The sequence below is a fragment of the Octopus bimaculoides genome, chromosome 2 (genome assembly GCF_046866305.1).
Source record: "Octopus bimaculoides isolate indiv1 chromosome 2, ASM4686630v1, whole genome shotgun sequence".
NCBI classification, from domain to species: Eukaryota; Metazoa; Mollusca; class Cephalopoda; order Octopoda; family Octopodidae; genus Octopus; species Octopus bimaculoides.
In genome coordinates this window covers 90,908,591-90,924,476 of record NC_142929.1, presented here as the reverse complement: position 1 = coordinate 90,924,476, position 15,886 = coordinate 90,908,591, and the positions used below count along the sequence as shown (strand labels likewise).

The following is a 15,886-nucleotide window of genomic DNA, read 5'->3' as shown; positions in this document are numbered from 1 at the left end:
ATATATCTATCTATCTACACATTAAAACAAAATAAATATTAATTAACTAGGCATGAAGCATGCTTTTGGAAATGGATTAATCTCATAGAGAATGGACCTTTGTCAACTAGTGAGTGATAAAAAAAAATGAAATTACTAATACCAATTAACACTTAGCACACAGATTCTCCATTTTATTTATAAACATTTCCATCCACTGCATAATAAATATCTTTTTATAAGAATACTATCAAAATATAGTATTCTACTCTTTTAAATTTTGTTCATATATTAGGTGTACCCAAACACTACTAAACTAAATAAAGCTACAATTAACTCTCAAACAACTGCAATTGTCAAAGCCAGAATAAATGTCCCTTAGATAATATATGCTTTACAAAAGGCAGAATTGCAGTCTAGAATACAAGCTAACCATTCCACTAAAATATACATCAGGTTCACTGACAATCAATTTAACAACTGCTATACTAACCTAACCAAAATTTTTAGCATAAACACGGGCTCACTGCGAGCAAATATAAGAAGTGTTATGATCAATATATCCTTACTTTTCAGCATAAACACTACAGTAATTACATGTCATTATCCCGTTATACCTAGATATTAAAAGCAAGAATAGAAATTACAAATTCAAACAGACCATAATGTCAAGAATCAAATGATGTCATTTATGCAAAACAGAAAACTTAGTAATATTCCTAGCAAAGAACCCCAACCATAAATAGAAATTCTGAAAGAACAATCTCCTGAAAGTAAAACACTCCAGGAAACCTAAAAATATTTCAAACAATATAATGAAACCCAATGAATACTCATAATTAAAATAAGTAATAAATTAAATTTAATCTCACAAAGAACACAACACATATATGTGTGTGTGTGTGTGTGTGTGTGTGTGTGTGCATGTGCATATATATGTATATACATACATATATACATATTCATACACACACACACACACACACATATATATACATATATAGTAGAATAAGAAAGAGAAAGTCCTTGGTATAGTATTTTATATATGTGAAAAATGAATAGAAATAGCTTTTCTGATAATTTTTCCACTTTGGTAATTAGATGTTTATAAGTTTACAAAAGGTCTGTTAATGACAAAGGTACCTGCCAGCAAGTCTACTTACCAATATTGTCACAAACATACACATTTAGTTCTCACACATAGTGTACATACATATACATACATAAACGCACACACACTCACCCATACATATATATATACACACATACATACATATCTATTTATATATGTATATATATATATAAACAAATAGTAAATGAGTATATGCATATATACGTACAGGTATGTGCATACCAACATCCACCTGTATGTATAGGTGCATATCTGGGTACAGGACATTGCAAACAAACGTAGACGAGAACACACGAGCCACATAGAGAACATTCTACTTCATCAGCTACCCACGTTTTAACACCGGCGTTACATACATACGTGTGTGTATAAATACTTATACATACACACATATACATATATACACATACACACACATATATATACACATACATACACATATGTATGTATACATATATACATACATATACATAGATACACAAACACACATAAATATACATACATAATTCTATACATATAGAGTCATGTACAAATATGCATATATTATACTTATTACATATATATTTGTATTCTCACACACACCTGTGCATATACACATACAACCACATATATATATATACACACGCATATATATATATATATGTAAATATACATACAAACTCACATATACATATGTGTATATATAAAAAAGAACGTACGACTATTCATGCACTCGCACAGACACACACATGCATAGACACGTACACACATACATATACATGCTTGCATGAGTTTGTATATCCATACCTACATTCATAGATATATGCCTACTAATATACACACACACATCTTTTTATATTTACACATATACACATGTAAGCATATATGTACGTACACACACACATACATACACACACACAGACATAGGCATGGCTGCGTGGTAAGTAACTTGCTTACCAACCACATGGTTCTGGGTTCAGTCCCACTGCGTGGTACCTTTCGGCAAGTGTCTTCTACTATAGCCTTGGGCCGACCAAAGCCTTGTGAGTGGATTTGGTAGATGGAAACTGAAAGAAGCCCAACATATATGTGTGTAAATTTGTGTGTGTCTGTGTTTGTACCCCCACCATCGCTTGACAATTGATGTTGGTGTGTTTATGTACCTATAACATAACAGTTTGGCAAAAGAGACCGATAAAATAAGTACTAGGCTTACAAAGAATGAGTCCTGAGGCTGATTTGTTTGACTAAAGGCAGTACTCCAACATCATGGCTGCAATGAAATGACTGGAACGAATAAAAGAACACACATATATATATATGTATATATATATACACACACCCACATAGATACCCAGGAAGACATACCTACATACACCCACACTGGTATCCACACGCATGCCTGTACATATATATATATACACACACCTATCCACAAACATAGTTACCCCTAACACAGCTCTCAGGGTGATTCAGCACAACCCAGGACGTGACATGGCTTGGTCCCTGGAATACAGGCTCCATTCACTTTTGCCAGCTGAGTGGACTAGAGCAACATGAAATGAAGTGTCTTGCCCAAGGACATGACACACCATCGGTTATCCAAACTCATGACCTTACAATTGTCAATTGAATATCCAACTATGCCACATGTCCTCACAGCATACCCATATACACATATATGGACACACACATGCACATATGCACACACACACACACATATGCACACACACACACATATATATAGACACACATACATATATTTATATACATAAAAATATTCTGTATAAAAATGTGTATATGTGAATATATATACATACATATATGTATATATGTGTATATGTGTGTGTGTATATATGTACATATATATATGCACACACACACATATGTATATATGGTTAAGTGTGTGTGTGTATTTGTGTATGTATACGTATGTACACTATGTGTGAGAACTAAATGTGTATGCTTGTGATGATATTGTTAAGTAGACTTGCTGGCAGGTACCGTTGTCATTAACAGACCTTTTGGAAACTTATAAACATCTAATTATTAAAGTGGAAAAATTATCAGAAAAGCCATTTCTATTCATTTTTCAAATATTATAATAATAATAATAATAATAATAATAATAATAATGTTGAAAGTTGAAGCACATAAACAAAAGAGATATGAAAGAGAATTGAGCAGCACAGATTAAACAGACTTTTCAAACAAAATCAAAAACGAGTCTATCAAGAACTGGATGGGAAAGAAAAAGGCGAAAAAGTTGTGTTGGATGCTGAAGAAAGTAAAAGAATCTGGTCAAACATGGTCTCAGGAGAAACAACACGAAACTGAAGCAGAGTGGTTAAAGACACTCAACGAGGAGAGTGGAGAGTATGAGTAGGAGGAATTGAGAACAACTGAGGAGATGATTAGAGATCAGTGCAGGAAAATTCCTAACTGGAAAGTGTCTGGCCCAGATGGGGTTCAGGCCTTTTGGCTTCAAAACGTGACTGTTCTGCACAGGAGAATTGCAAGAAATATGGACGAAATATTGAGTAGTGATATCCAAGTACCAGCTTGGATGACAAAAGGAAGAACGATACTATGCCAGAAGGACCCAAGTAAAGGGAATGTGGATGGAAATTTCCGGCCAATATCTTGTTTGCGACTGATGAGGAAACTGATGAAGGGCATCATATCAAACAGCATCTATAAGTACCTAGATGACAACGACCTACTACCAGTGGAACAAAAAGAGTAGACATAAGAGGACCGAAGTATCAATTACTAATAGATGAGACTATCCTGGCTGACTGTAAGAAGAGACACAAATGTTTGGTGATAGCATGGGTGGACTACAGGAAAGTATATGACATGGTCCCACACTTGTGGATTATTGAATGCCTTAAACTGCTTAAGGTCTACCACAATATCCTGAAGTTAATACAAAATTCAATGGGGAGATAAGCTGGGAGAGGGAAATATCAAAGGAGAAATCTTTCAAGGGGACAGTCTGTTGCCTTTCCTATTTGTGGTCTGCATACTACCACTAACGAGTGTTTTAAGAAAGATGCATGTGGGCTACTAGCTAGGCAGAGTGAAAGTAAACAACCCATGGTTTATGGATGACCAAAAGCTATTCATTAAGACTGAGAAAGAAATTGTGAGTTTGACAGCAACTGTGCAGATGATTAGCAAAGATATTGGCATGGAATTTGGGACTGAGAAAAGTGGTGTAGTAATTCTCAAAAGGGGGAAAATTAGTAAAAGCTATGATATCAAGCAGGAAAGTGGTGAAACTATAAAGAAAGTCGGAGAAGAAGGATATAAGTACCTGGGTATCATTGAAAGAGATAAGATGAATAAACACAAGATGATAGAAATGTACAGGAAAGTATATCTGGGGAGAACTCGGCTTGTGCTCCAGCTGAAGCTAAATAGCAGCTATAAGATTAGAGCAATTAACACATGGGCAGTTGCTTTGATGAGATATGGGGCAGGAATAGTATCTTGGAAGAAGCATGACTTACAAGAGATAGACTGGAGAACATGTAAATTAATGAAAATAAACAAGGAACTACGCCCCAAGAGTGATGTGTCAACATTGTATGTAAAGAGGAAAAAAGGAGATCGGGGATTGGTGTGTTGTGTAAGGCAGTGGCGTGCGGTGACTTCCGCGGTTGGGCATGCAATGAATTTCTCCCCCCTACCACTGATAATTTTTCAGTAAAAGAATTTTCGTGTTCCTACGATTTACATATGGGAGATTGTGAATATGCAATCACCCCCGTATGACCTAGAATAAGCAGGGAATAAAAAATGGCTCTGTAGAGATAAGCCTGAAATAAGTGTATTGTTTGTATTTTTCTCTCTCTTCGAAACGTCAGTACTTTCCCATCCTCACTCTCCCTTAAAAAAGTCTAAAAATCATAAGTGAAATGGAATAAAGATGATATTGGATTCTGTTAATATTTTTGCATATTCGGAATCTCTGTTAAAGGTAGGAATTCGAAAAACATTTTCACAAAATTTCGTTTTTCAAAGGGGTGCGATTCTGCATTAGCCCCTATACCTATTGGTTCAGCTGAATCAATTTGAATTGATTTAATAAAGAGAACACATTTAGTTACATTATATGGCCATGGTCTTAGATAGTTACGCTCTCGAAGACAAGTCAGGTGCTTTATCATGCCACTTGTCAATTCTGGGAAAATTATTGATAATCAAGTAGACTGTTCTGAGACTTACTGAACTCCGTATATTAAAAGACGTCTCACGCACGCACATTGAAAATACACGCATATACATGAATACACACAATGAAAGACTGCCAAAATTCAACATTGTAAAAAGCCCCCCCCCCAAAAAAAAACTGTTGTGGCAGAAGTCAACATCTCTGAGATTGAAACAAGACATTTTTACGGCCGTAAATAGACTACACCCAGCAGTACAGAAAGGAAAACCTATGTAGGTTAGGTGTGACGAAGAAATCGAGCCATTTCTCCTGCGAAACAATACTGATGTAAGAAAGTCGAAACTTACGTTATAACAAACACTAACCAAAACCTGCAATATATGCCCTTTAATATATTAGGTTTTTTTTTAATGTTCTAAAATGTTATTTACCTCATTTATAAATTAATTCAATTCTTCGATCTTTCTGGGCAAATATATCTATCATATTTTCGTAGAAATCTTCTCTTTTCGTCAATTGTTGTAATAAATCTTTTTCAATTGACATTAGTGCTAACCCAGACAGTCTTCTTTTTCCTGTTGCATTTCTTTCGTATATTTCGACTCTACTTAATACAGAAAAGGATCGCTCTACAGAAGCAGTGGTAGACGGAATTGTCAAAATCAACTTACATAGATTGAAGAGTTCTGGCATAGCTTCAACAAGATCACGAATATTTTAAGATCTATCAAAGATTTTATATGCCTTGGAGAACGCTCGTGCTTTAGCATAGCCATATGTAAATTATTTAAATCATCATAACCTTTATCATTCTAAACATTCTTTTCTAAGCAAAAAAGTAAACAAGGCCAAGAGAATAATTTATTAAGTGTAGCATTTCCAGTTAACCATTTGTTTTTTTCATACAGATTAACTTGAAATTGTCTCGTGAATTTCTTGTTGTAGCTTCACAAATTAGGTAAATTCGGTGTTGGTCTCCCACCGTTTATAATTAATTGTTTTCCATTGAAGTCTCTTTTCGAAAAACTATTTCTCAAAATATCGTTTACAACACTCATTTTGAAAAAGGTTACTTTTATATAAAAACACACGTGTAAGCGTCTGAGTAAATTGCATCTGAGTGAATTTCAATAAAACGTAAAAATAACGTTAGTCAAATTAATTTAAGATTAATTAGCTACTTCTGAAATAAGAAATATAATATAGATAATATTTTTTGCATTCAAAACACTCCAAAAATATATTAGTGCAAACAAATATTTTGAATGAAAAAAAAATTCAAACTTACCGCCAGTTTATTCCGACATTTCAGTTGGCTAACTCAGGAATTATGGGATTGCTATTGTTCGGGTCAGAAAGTGGAACGAGGTTAGCAACAATTCTACACTAACAAAGAGACAGAGAGGGGGTGTCACGTGGTCTTCTCAAAGCAGACGTACGAGTCAGTGAGAGAGGGGGAAGGGGAGGAAGAATATTTAGAAAATACCTGGACGGAGTTTCTTTGAAACAAAAGTAACTATTTTATCTAATTTTCCGATGATATGGATAAAAAAATCACAGAGCATGCAGCGCATACCTTACATGCCTGAGCGTGTACGACCCTGGTGTACATCAAGGGGAGAATAGCCTGGCTTTGTACATCAAGGGGAGTGATTGAAGCAGTGAAAATGCAGGGAACCTTAAAAGTGAATGAAGCCGTAGATCCAACACAATTTAAGAAAGACCAGAGAGAGCAGATGAAGAAAATTTGGCAAGATAAGAAAATACATGCACACACACACACATACACACCATAAAAAGCCAGACAGTATGAGAGGTAAATATATTTATTTTAGCACTTGATATCAATAAGATTATGGTCATTTTGCAACCTTCATCATGAAATAATAATTTCAGTGTATAATAAATCATTTTACATATCTGCACCAATATTCCTGCTCCATATTGCACGATACAGTTGTACTGCATTGAATTCTTACCTGCACAAGTATTCTGTGCATATGTTGAGGTGTTTTAACTGAGGAAGATTTATATAATGGGTCATTTCCTACAATATTACTAATATATACACAGGTAAATGTGTATTTAATTAATTTTCAACAAAATTTCTGCAAAGTAGGTATAAACTATGAATGTTCGTGAAGAACATAAACTTGAGAACTTTTGTCTTTTCATTAAATGATTTATCTATACATATTCCCTAGTTTTAATACTTTAAACACTGGTGTGTGGATAAAGTGAATTCACTTATTGCCTGTATCTGAATGTATAAAGAGACAATAACTGTGAATTTATACATTTATGGTTGTGTGAATTCAAGCCATCAGACAAGGCTCAAAATGAAGTATTTTTTGCTCTCGCGTTTAGGATGTTGTTGCTGTAGCACAGACACTGAAATGTGAGACCACATTCTGAGAAAAAGCCTTTTAAATGACTAGCTTAAAATCATTCACAAACATGCTTCAGCTTCTAGCCTATAGGCATGCTACTACTGTAATGGCCCCAGCTACTCAGTTCTGCCTGGTCTTGTAGCATCTCTACACAGGCACTCCCAACTCACTTGTCATTACTTCAGCTCTCTGACTGTGCACTAACTACTATGTCCAGTCTTTTCTCTTCAAAACATCCACTGTCTAGTATATCTCAACCTACAGATGTCGACATGTAACAGTTTGTGCAAGAGATTAGCATCATCAATTTCTTCAATTTAAAAAGCCTGCAATGCTTTTGCAGACCTAAGTAGAGGAGATTGACCATGTCTCTTGTTACATCAAGTAGAACAAGAAAGTTATTCATCTTATACAAGCCTATATTAATTATATCTTAAGAAAAATCTTCATAGAACACATCCACTTTAAAACACTTTTAATAACATATTCCTTCAAATAAACAAGTGTGAGACTAAATATTTAAAAACTAACCATGGAAGAAACAAAATATAAACCTATTTCATATAACATAATTTGAAATTCATTTCAATAATTAAGGGTTGAAAACTCTAAATGAATTTACAAATGCAAAAGAAAATAAAAATAGAAATATGCTCCCCTTTATACGGATACTTAAAAGGACATGGTACACTATCACACCCAAAACACACTCTTCACTAACACACCAATCAACAGCTACCCTCTTAACATTTGTACTAATAGAACACACATAAAGTTGCTTTCTCTTTACTTAGTTGCTAAACAGTTAAACATTTCTGTGCACATATCTTGAACACACACACACACACACACACACACACACACACATTCCTCTTCAGTCACTTTCCCTCTTTTGACCATTTTAAAATACAAACTCTCTTTTGCTTTAAATCCCTACTTCAGTTGTCCATTTTCTAGCATGGTAATATGTATATTATCTGCTAATATTTAACAATTTTAAGGTGGAAATTAGCAGAATTGTTAGCAGGCTGGGCAAAATGCTTAGAAAGGCTAAAATTCAAAATATCAAGGACACTCCATTATATTTTCTTTCCCTATGAGTAGTGAAGTAACACCATACCATTGTCTTTCTGTTTGTTTACTTTTTAACTGTTCTGACATTACATCATGTATTTAAAGGTGTAGGCATGGCTGTGTGGTAAGAAGCTTGCTTCCCAACCACACAGTTCCAGGTTCAGTCTCACTGCATAGCACCTTAGGCAAGTGCCTTCTATTATAGCCTTGGGCTGACCAAAGCCTTGTGAGTGAATTTAGTATGTGGTAACTGAATGAAGCCCGCCATATATGTGTGTGTGTGTGTGTTTTACTGTCAACTGGTGTTTTACTTGACAACTGGTGTTGGTGTTTTTATGTTCCTTTAAGTTAGCAGTTTGGCAAAAGAGACCAATAGGATAAGTATCAGGCTTGGAAGAAACTAAGTATGTTGTCAATTCATTCAACTAAAAATTCTTTAAAGTGGTTCCCCAGTATGGTCGCAGTCTAATCACTGAAACAAGTAAAAGATAAAAGCTAAAAGATATATGAATTCAGAGAATTATGTAGTTATTACGACAGTAAGCTCCTCTTACAGACTCAGCTAACAGTCCACATTTTAATCCAATACAGGGAAGTGTAATGTAGAGTGTTCATGCAGCTGAAATCCAGGAGAACTGATCAATGAAATTATTTTATGAGGAGTATATAGCCATAAAAGTCAGGAGGTATGAGAAGACCGTATATATTTATTTAACCACATCACATCCTTAGGATTAGAGCTATCTCACAACCTTCTTCATGTAGTATTAATTTCAGTGTAGAAGAAATTATGCTTACATTTTTACTTTAATATGTATACTCAGCATTATGCAATACAACTGTATATTCACAAATCCATGCAAATATATAAGGCTAGCTCATCAGATCACCAGAACATCATAGGTACACTAACGATTCAATTCCTAAAGTTGTATTTAATAATGCAAAGCATGCACACCAATGCAAACATGCAAGCATAATTTCATTTACACTGAAATTAATCCTATAAGAAAAGGTTGCAAAACAGCTGTAATCCAAAAGAGGTTACATATTTAAATGAATATATATTCACCTCTCATACCTCCTTTTATGGTTTATATATATATATATATATATATATACACACACACACAATCTACTTCATTAGCTTGCAGCTGTTTCTGCTATGAGATGCAGTGGACTCATAGTTGAGTGCCTGATTAACATCTCATAACTTCAGCAGAGCCTCAAATATGAAGTACTTAATATTCGAGGCTCTGATGAAGCTATAGGGTGTTATTCAGGCACTCAACTATGAGTCCACTGACTGCATCTTATAGCAGAAACAGCTGTAAGCTAATGAAGTTCGTGTGTGCATGTGTGTGCGTGTATGTGTGTGTGTATGTGTTTATAAACCAACATTTCAGCCAGCACAGACCTTCATCTAAGCAAAAAGCAATGAATATTTTCAATAAAAATTTATTTTCTTTCAAGTAATTTGCTGTTGGATAGATTTGTCACAATATATTAGTCAATAATGATATTCTGTTACTGGATATATATTGTTTAATATTTATGATGTTCCATATTTCTATTTTTTCTAGTCCACATTCGGTGATAAACTGGTAACAAAATATCTGTTTGACAGTGACTTCAGTGATGATCCTCAACTACCATCTCCAAATCAACTCAAGTACAAAATTTTAATAAAAAACAAAAAATTAAAAGATTTTGATAATCAAACTACAATTAAAAAAGTGAGTATTTCAAATGCAAATTTACTTTAATTCTGATAACTTACATATAATAAAATGCAATGTGTCCTGTCAGTCCTGCTGGTAGAGGGGAGCTAAAACAACAAACAGAGTAGAAGTGACTGACAGTCAGAGACGCAAAATGCGGGTGAAGTGCTGTGAGCTTTGAAGATGCAGGTATTTTAATCAAAATGGAACTAAGATTTTATCATAAATTGTATTAATCAATCTCTCACACAGACACCCACCCATCTTCCATGTAATAAAATGAAATGTGTTTCACGTCGGTCATGCTGGTAGAAGGAAACTAAAACAACAAATAGAGTGAAAGTGAATCACAGTCAGAGACACTAAATGCAGATGAATTGCATTGAGAAGTTTTACCTTCTGTCACTGGTACAGTAATCAAAATGAAACCACAAATTTTTATCATAAATGATATTTATTATCAATTTCACACACACACACACACATATATGGCAGAATCATTAGCACAGTGGACAGAATGCTAAGAAGCATTTTGTCTATCTTTATATTCTGAGTTCAAATTCCACCACGGTCAACCTTGTCTTCTATCCTTTCAGAGTTTATAAATTAAGTACCAGTCAAGTACTGGAGTCAATGTGATCAACTTTCCCCATCCCCCAAAATTTCAGGCCTTGTGCCTGTAGTAAAAAGGATTATTATTATTATTAACATAGACTGAGAGAGCAGTGCATGCCATCAAAGTGACACTGGAGTACAAATATACAAAGCCCAATATACCCATCATGACTACCCATCTAAGGGTACATCAGGCACATGCTTCACAACCATATCTCATACCAAGATAAAAAGCATGATCTTGCAGGTGGAACCCAGATAAAATTTTCTTCAGGTTGAGAAGCCCATCCCACTCAAACGGTCCTTGAATAAAGGTTGTTTAAGGATGTTGAATGAGACACCCATGCTTCCAGAGTTGAATAATTCAAACCCCAAAGAATTCCTCTCAACACATGGCTATGATGCTCCCCCACTACAACTGCTTGAGATCAGAGATGCACATGTCAGCTTCTGAGAGACATGCTCAACTGACAAGCTGACAAACAAATCTGTGGTATTGAGCAAAATATTTGCTGCAGCCCATCTTTTATGCCAAGACAAAACATGTACATGATAACACTTTCAATCAGTTAAGATCAGAAGCCATGTGACCAGTGCCTGGTATGACATCAGGGCATTTATTATTAAGGTAGGAAACTGGCAGAATTGTTAATGTGCTGGATGAAATGCTTAACGGTATTTCGCCTATCATCATCTTCTGAGTTCAAATTCTGTCGACGCCAACTTTGCCACTTATCCTTTTGGGGGTCAATAAATTAAGTACCAGTAAAACACTGGGGTCAATGTAATTGACTAGTTTCCTCCCACCAAAAATTCAATCCTTGTGCTTGTAGTAGAAAGAATTATCATCATTATCATAATAACAATAATAATTATTATTATTATCATTATTATTATTATTATTGTGGTATGGTAGGCTGAGGTAGGGCCCTTGACTTTTTCAAGGCCTCCAAGACTGGCTGGATGAAGAGAAGTCATCCTCAGAGCAAAGACCTGAATTGACTACTTACAACATAGTAGCTTCCGTCAAAGTCACTGTCAAGTGGTAGTATTACACAGCACAGCTGAATAAGTGAACCACACAAGGGCAGGAACTTAACCGTATAGTGAGCTTATTATTATTTGGTTGGTTGGTTGGTTTGGCAGAATTGAGAGAGTGTTGAAAACAATTCCTTGCAGTATTTGTTCTGATTCTGAATCCTGCTGAGGGTAACTTTGCTTTTCATCTCGCTGGGTTTGATAAGCTCTGGGACATTGGGACAATGTAATCAACTGTCCCCTTCTCAAAATTGTTGGCCTTGCACAGACATTCAAAATAACTATAATTATCATTACTAGTATATGGCTTGTCTTATAAACAGAATGAATAATGTTATGTATCAAAATATAGCTATACATTAAAAAAAAAAAAAGAAATTATCTGATGCTCTAATGATTGCTAATTTGCAATATTATGTTCATATATATATTTGTAGTAGTGATAGAGTATCAGAATCAGTAGGACAGTAAATTAAATGTTTTATTTAGTTACATCCCTTTACTTTTTGAGTTTAATTCTCACCCTGTTCAGTCTTGTTTTTCCCCACTTTTAAAGGTTGATAAAATAGTACTTGTCAAATAATGGGCCGATTGATTGATTATTTCCTCCCCAAAATTTGAGATCATGTTCAATGAATTTGCAAAACTGTTTAGAATACTGGGCAAAAATATCTTAACTTATTTAGTTATGGCACTTTATGCTTCGAGTTCAATCCTACTGGGGTCCACTTTGCCTTTCAGCCTTCTAGAGACAATAAAAGAAAGTACCAGCAAAGTACTGGAATACCTCGGATCAGAGACCAGCTAAACAACACAACATCTAGTGCTTATTTTATTGGAAAGGCTAAACAACACAACAACTAGTACTTATTGTATTGGAAGGATAAAAGACAAAGTCTACCTCAGTGGAATTTTAACACAGGATGTAATGAAACATAACTAAATACCAAAAAATCCTTTTTGTCTATCTACCTCTTCACTTACCTTCCTTTGTTACTGTATATTCTATAAATAAAAATAAAAAGTAGCAGACCAGACCAACATTCTTAGAATATTAGGTTTCTCCTTCAAGAAACTTAAAACAAATTTTGCTTTGGTGACTTCTCTTTTGATCTTTCTAGTCTCGGAAACAAAAGTCACCAATAATGTGTTAGAGTTGATTTTGTCTTCTCTCCAATAAAATTTGTCTGTTGTCTAGGTAAATGAATTCATTATTACTTTTACTATTTTTATATTAATTTTCGTTGAGTTATTTCTTTGACTTGTTATATGAAGCAAAGGTTAGTAATTTATTGTGAAGGCCATTAAAGTAATATTTCAAGATTACATACATCACTGTTCCATTCAAAAAAGTCTTTTGGAAATATTCCATTTCCAATTCCTCAAATTCCAATTATTTCAAAATTTGTAGGATATTTCACTAAATAATTCCTGTTTCCCCAAACTTCACTGAAATAAGTTTCACACTTCAGTGCATCCTCAGTACAAATGCATAATCTTTAGAACAAATGTATCAACCTCTTCATCAACAACAACAGCACCATCATCATTATCCTTATAAATGTAAGATGTGTATGTATTTGCTTGATTTAGCAGTCAGAAAAATGGCTGTTTTCAACTGAAATGAGAGTCCAGTCACATGGTTACTATAACAGATGGGTAATACACATGGTATTCTGGCCATTTCCAACATTCTGGCAGAGTTAACTTTTCTTTTTATTCCTCTGAGATTGATAGAATAAATATCATCATCATCAACATCACCATCCTTATCACTTAATGTTTCTTTCAATTACTCACATGGGCTGCACAGATTACTGATGCTTTGTTAGATGGGTCACAGGACCACATCTCATACCTAAGTTTCATTTTTGGATTAGTCTCTACAGTTGAATGCCTTTCCCAACATCAACCACATTACATCTTCACAAGACTAATGGTCCACTCATTTCCATTTTTAAAACAGAACAGAACAGAAGTGAAACTGTGATGAATAGCTGCAGATAGATAAATGGTGAAAGATGTCAATATCAAATGGCTTGAAGGAGAGTATAGGTACAAGCCATGGGGTCTATGCATATCCAGTGAGATTCCTTGTTTGTTCTCCAAGATAGGTGAAAGAGGAAGGAATGGGCTGATCAATTAGGTAATTTACTGGTGTCAATTTAATTGACAACATCAATTTCTTGAAAGCAAGAAACAAAAAGAATATGTCCAATTGCTGCAGAGTAATAAAGAGAGATAATTACCTAACTTTTTTCAATTAAATGTATCAATTAGTAAATTTTTCAGTAGAATTCCCATCAATTGCAGAATTTTAGTTTAATACATCTATCATCATTATATAGATTGGGTTATTAAGAACTAATTACTAAATAGAAATTAAGTTAAGAATAAATAATATATAGACAAACATCTATAAATTGTCACCATGAAATTAAACCAATGATGTCCATTTTGACAACATGCATCATTGTTATTTAACAATCTGTGAGGGTTTGCTTAAATCTCCTCTGCAAACCACCAATGATAGCAGCCAAAGACTGCTAGTTAAAATATAAAAAGTATGTGCCTAAATACAAGCTTCTTGACTATGGACTTAATTAAAGTGACAGGATAAGAACTATTTAAATCCTCTTGATACCGACCTGCCTCAGACAGCTCTTGTTCCTATAATGCAAACTTCTTGGTTCAAAGTGAATTAAATAAGAACCTTTCATCAAAATTTCTTATTGATTTATTTTATAAACACTAGCTTAATAATGACAAAGCTATTTTACTAAATTCTTCATTATTTTCAAAATTAATTGAAACAAAGGTAGTGTCTTTCAGTTTGGAATTTGGTAAGGAAAAAGTTATTGAATTGTCAGAGATGTACTATTTTCTATATCTTTTAACTGCTTGTATCTATATCTGTTTTATATTTTCTTGCATCTATGAGGTAGTTTTGTGGCTGATGCAACTGAATTTTACTGCTCTTCCCACTATAGAGTACAGAGCAGTGTCTGTTTTCTTCAGTTAGGTACACTGCATCAAACACTGTGTCTAGAGGAAAAATAAGGTTTGAATTCATGACCATTTGCTCAGTAATCAAGTACATTAATTTCATAGTGTCATCATAATAATATATACTATCATTATAACTTAAATTTGTGCTATTTCATATACATCTTCTAACACCAATTTACTACATGTTTTTGTATGCATAATGCACACCACTGCACTTGTTGATCACCAAACCTAAGAAACAGTTGTAAAGGATTGTCTGGATTCTTTTCCCATCTATCTATGATGTCAGAGTATGAACTCTCTAGGTGTTTTACCTATTTATGAGAACAACTGTGGACTGGTTTCCTGTTTTTCTGCTTAATTGTATTTATACACACATCTGTATAACTAATTTATAAATACTTTCATGTCATTAACAACTGCCTGCCTAACTTTTATTTTACTATATATATATATATAGTATTAATGGTTTCTTATTAGGAAACCAATAGATTTTATACAGGGCTGCAAGGAGAAGTGCTCAGAATAATTGAGACAAGAGTAAAATATTAGTTAAAAAATAAAAAGACTGGGTTAACGACTCAACATATCATACCCCCTCAATGAACATATATAAGAAATACAGCATAATCTGTCAAACATAAGGAATAAGAAGAAATAACGCAAGAAAAATAATGCAAGAAGAAATAATAAATAAATAAAAATATATCATATAGTATAAAATTTTTATACAAGAATATATTGTTTCAACCGATAACATGGAACTGAA

At 34.0% G+C, this 15,886-nt stretch overlaps 1 protein-coding gene across 7 annotated transcripts in view; it reads left to right on the top strand.

Annotated features, from left to right (window-relative positions):
* The window catches only part of LOC106874430 (1-phosphatidylinositol 4,5-bisphosphate phosphodiesterase epsilon-1), a 1,217,386-nt gene that overhangs the window by 1,077,900 nt on the left and 123,600 nt on the right, over positions 1-15,886 (top strand). For all 7 annotated transcript variants that reach the window (XM_089347149.1, XM_052978429.2, XM_052978428.2 and 4 more), the window contains one exon: positions 10,318-10,470. In XM_089347149.1, coding sequence (XP_089203275.1) covers positions 10,318-10,470 — 153 coding nt within the window. The remainder of the gene's footprint in view (positions 1-10,317; positions 10,471-15,886) is intronic.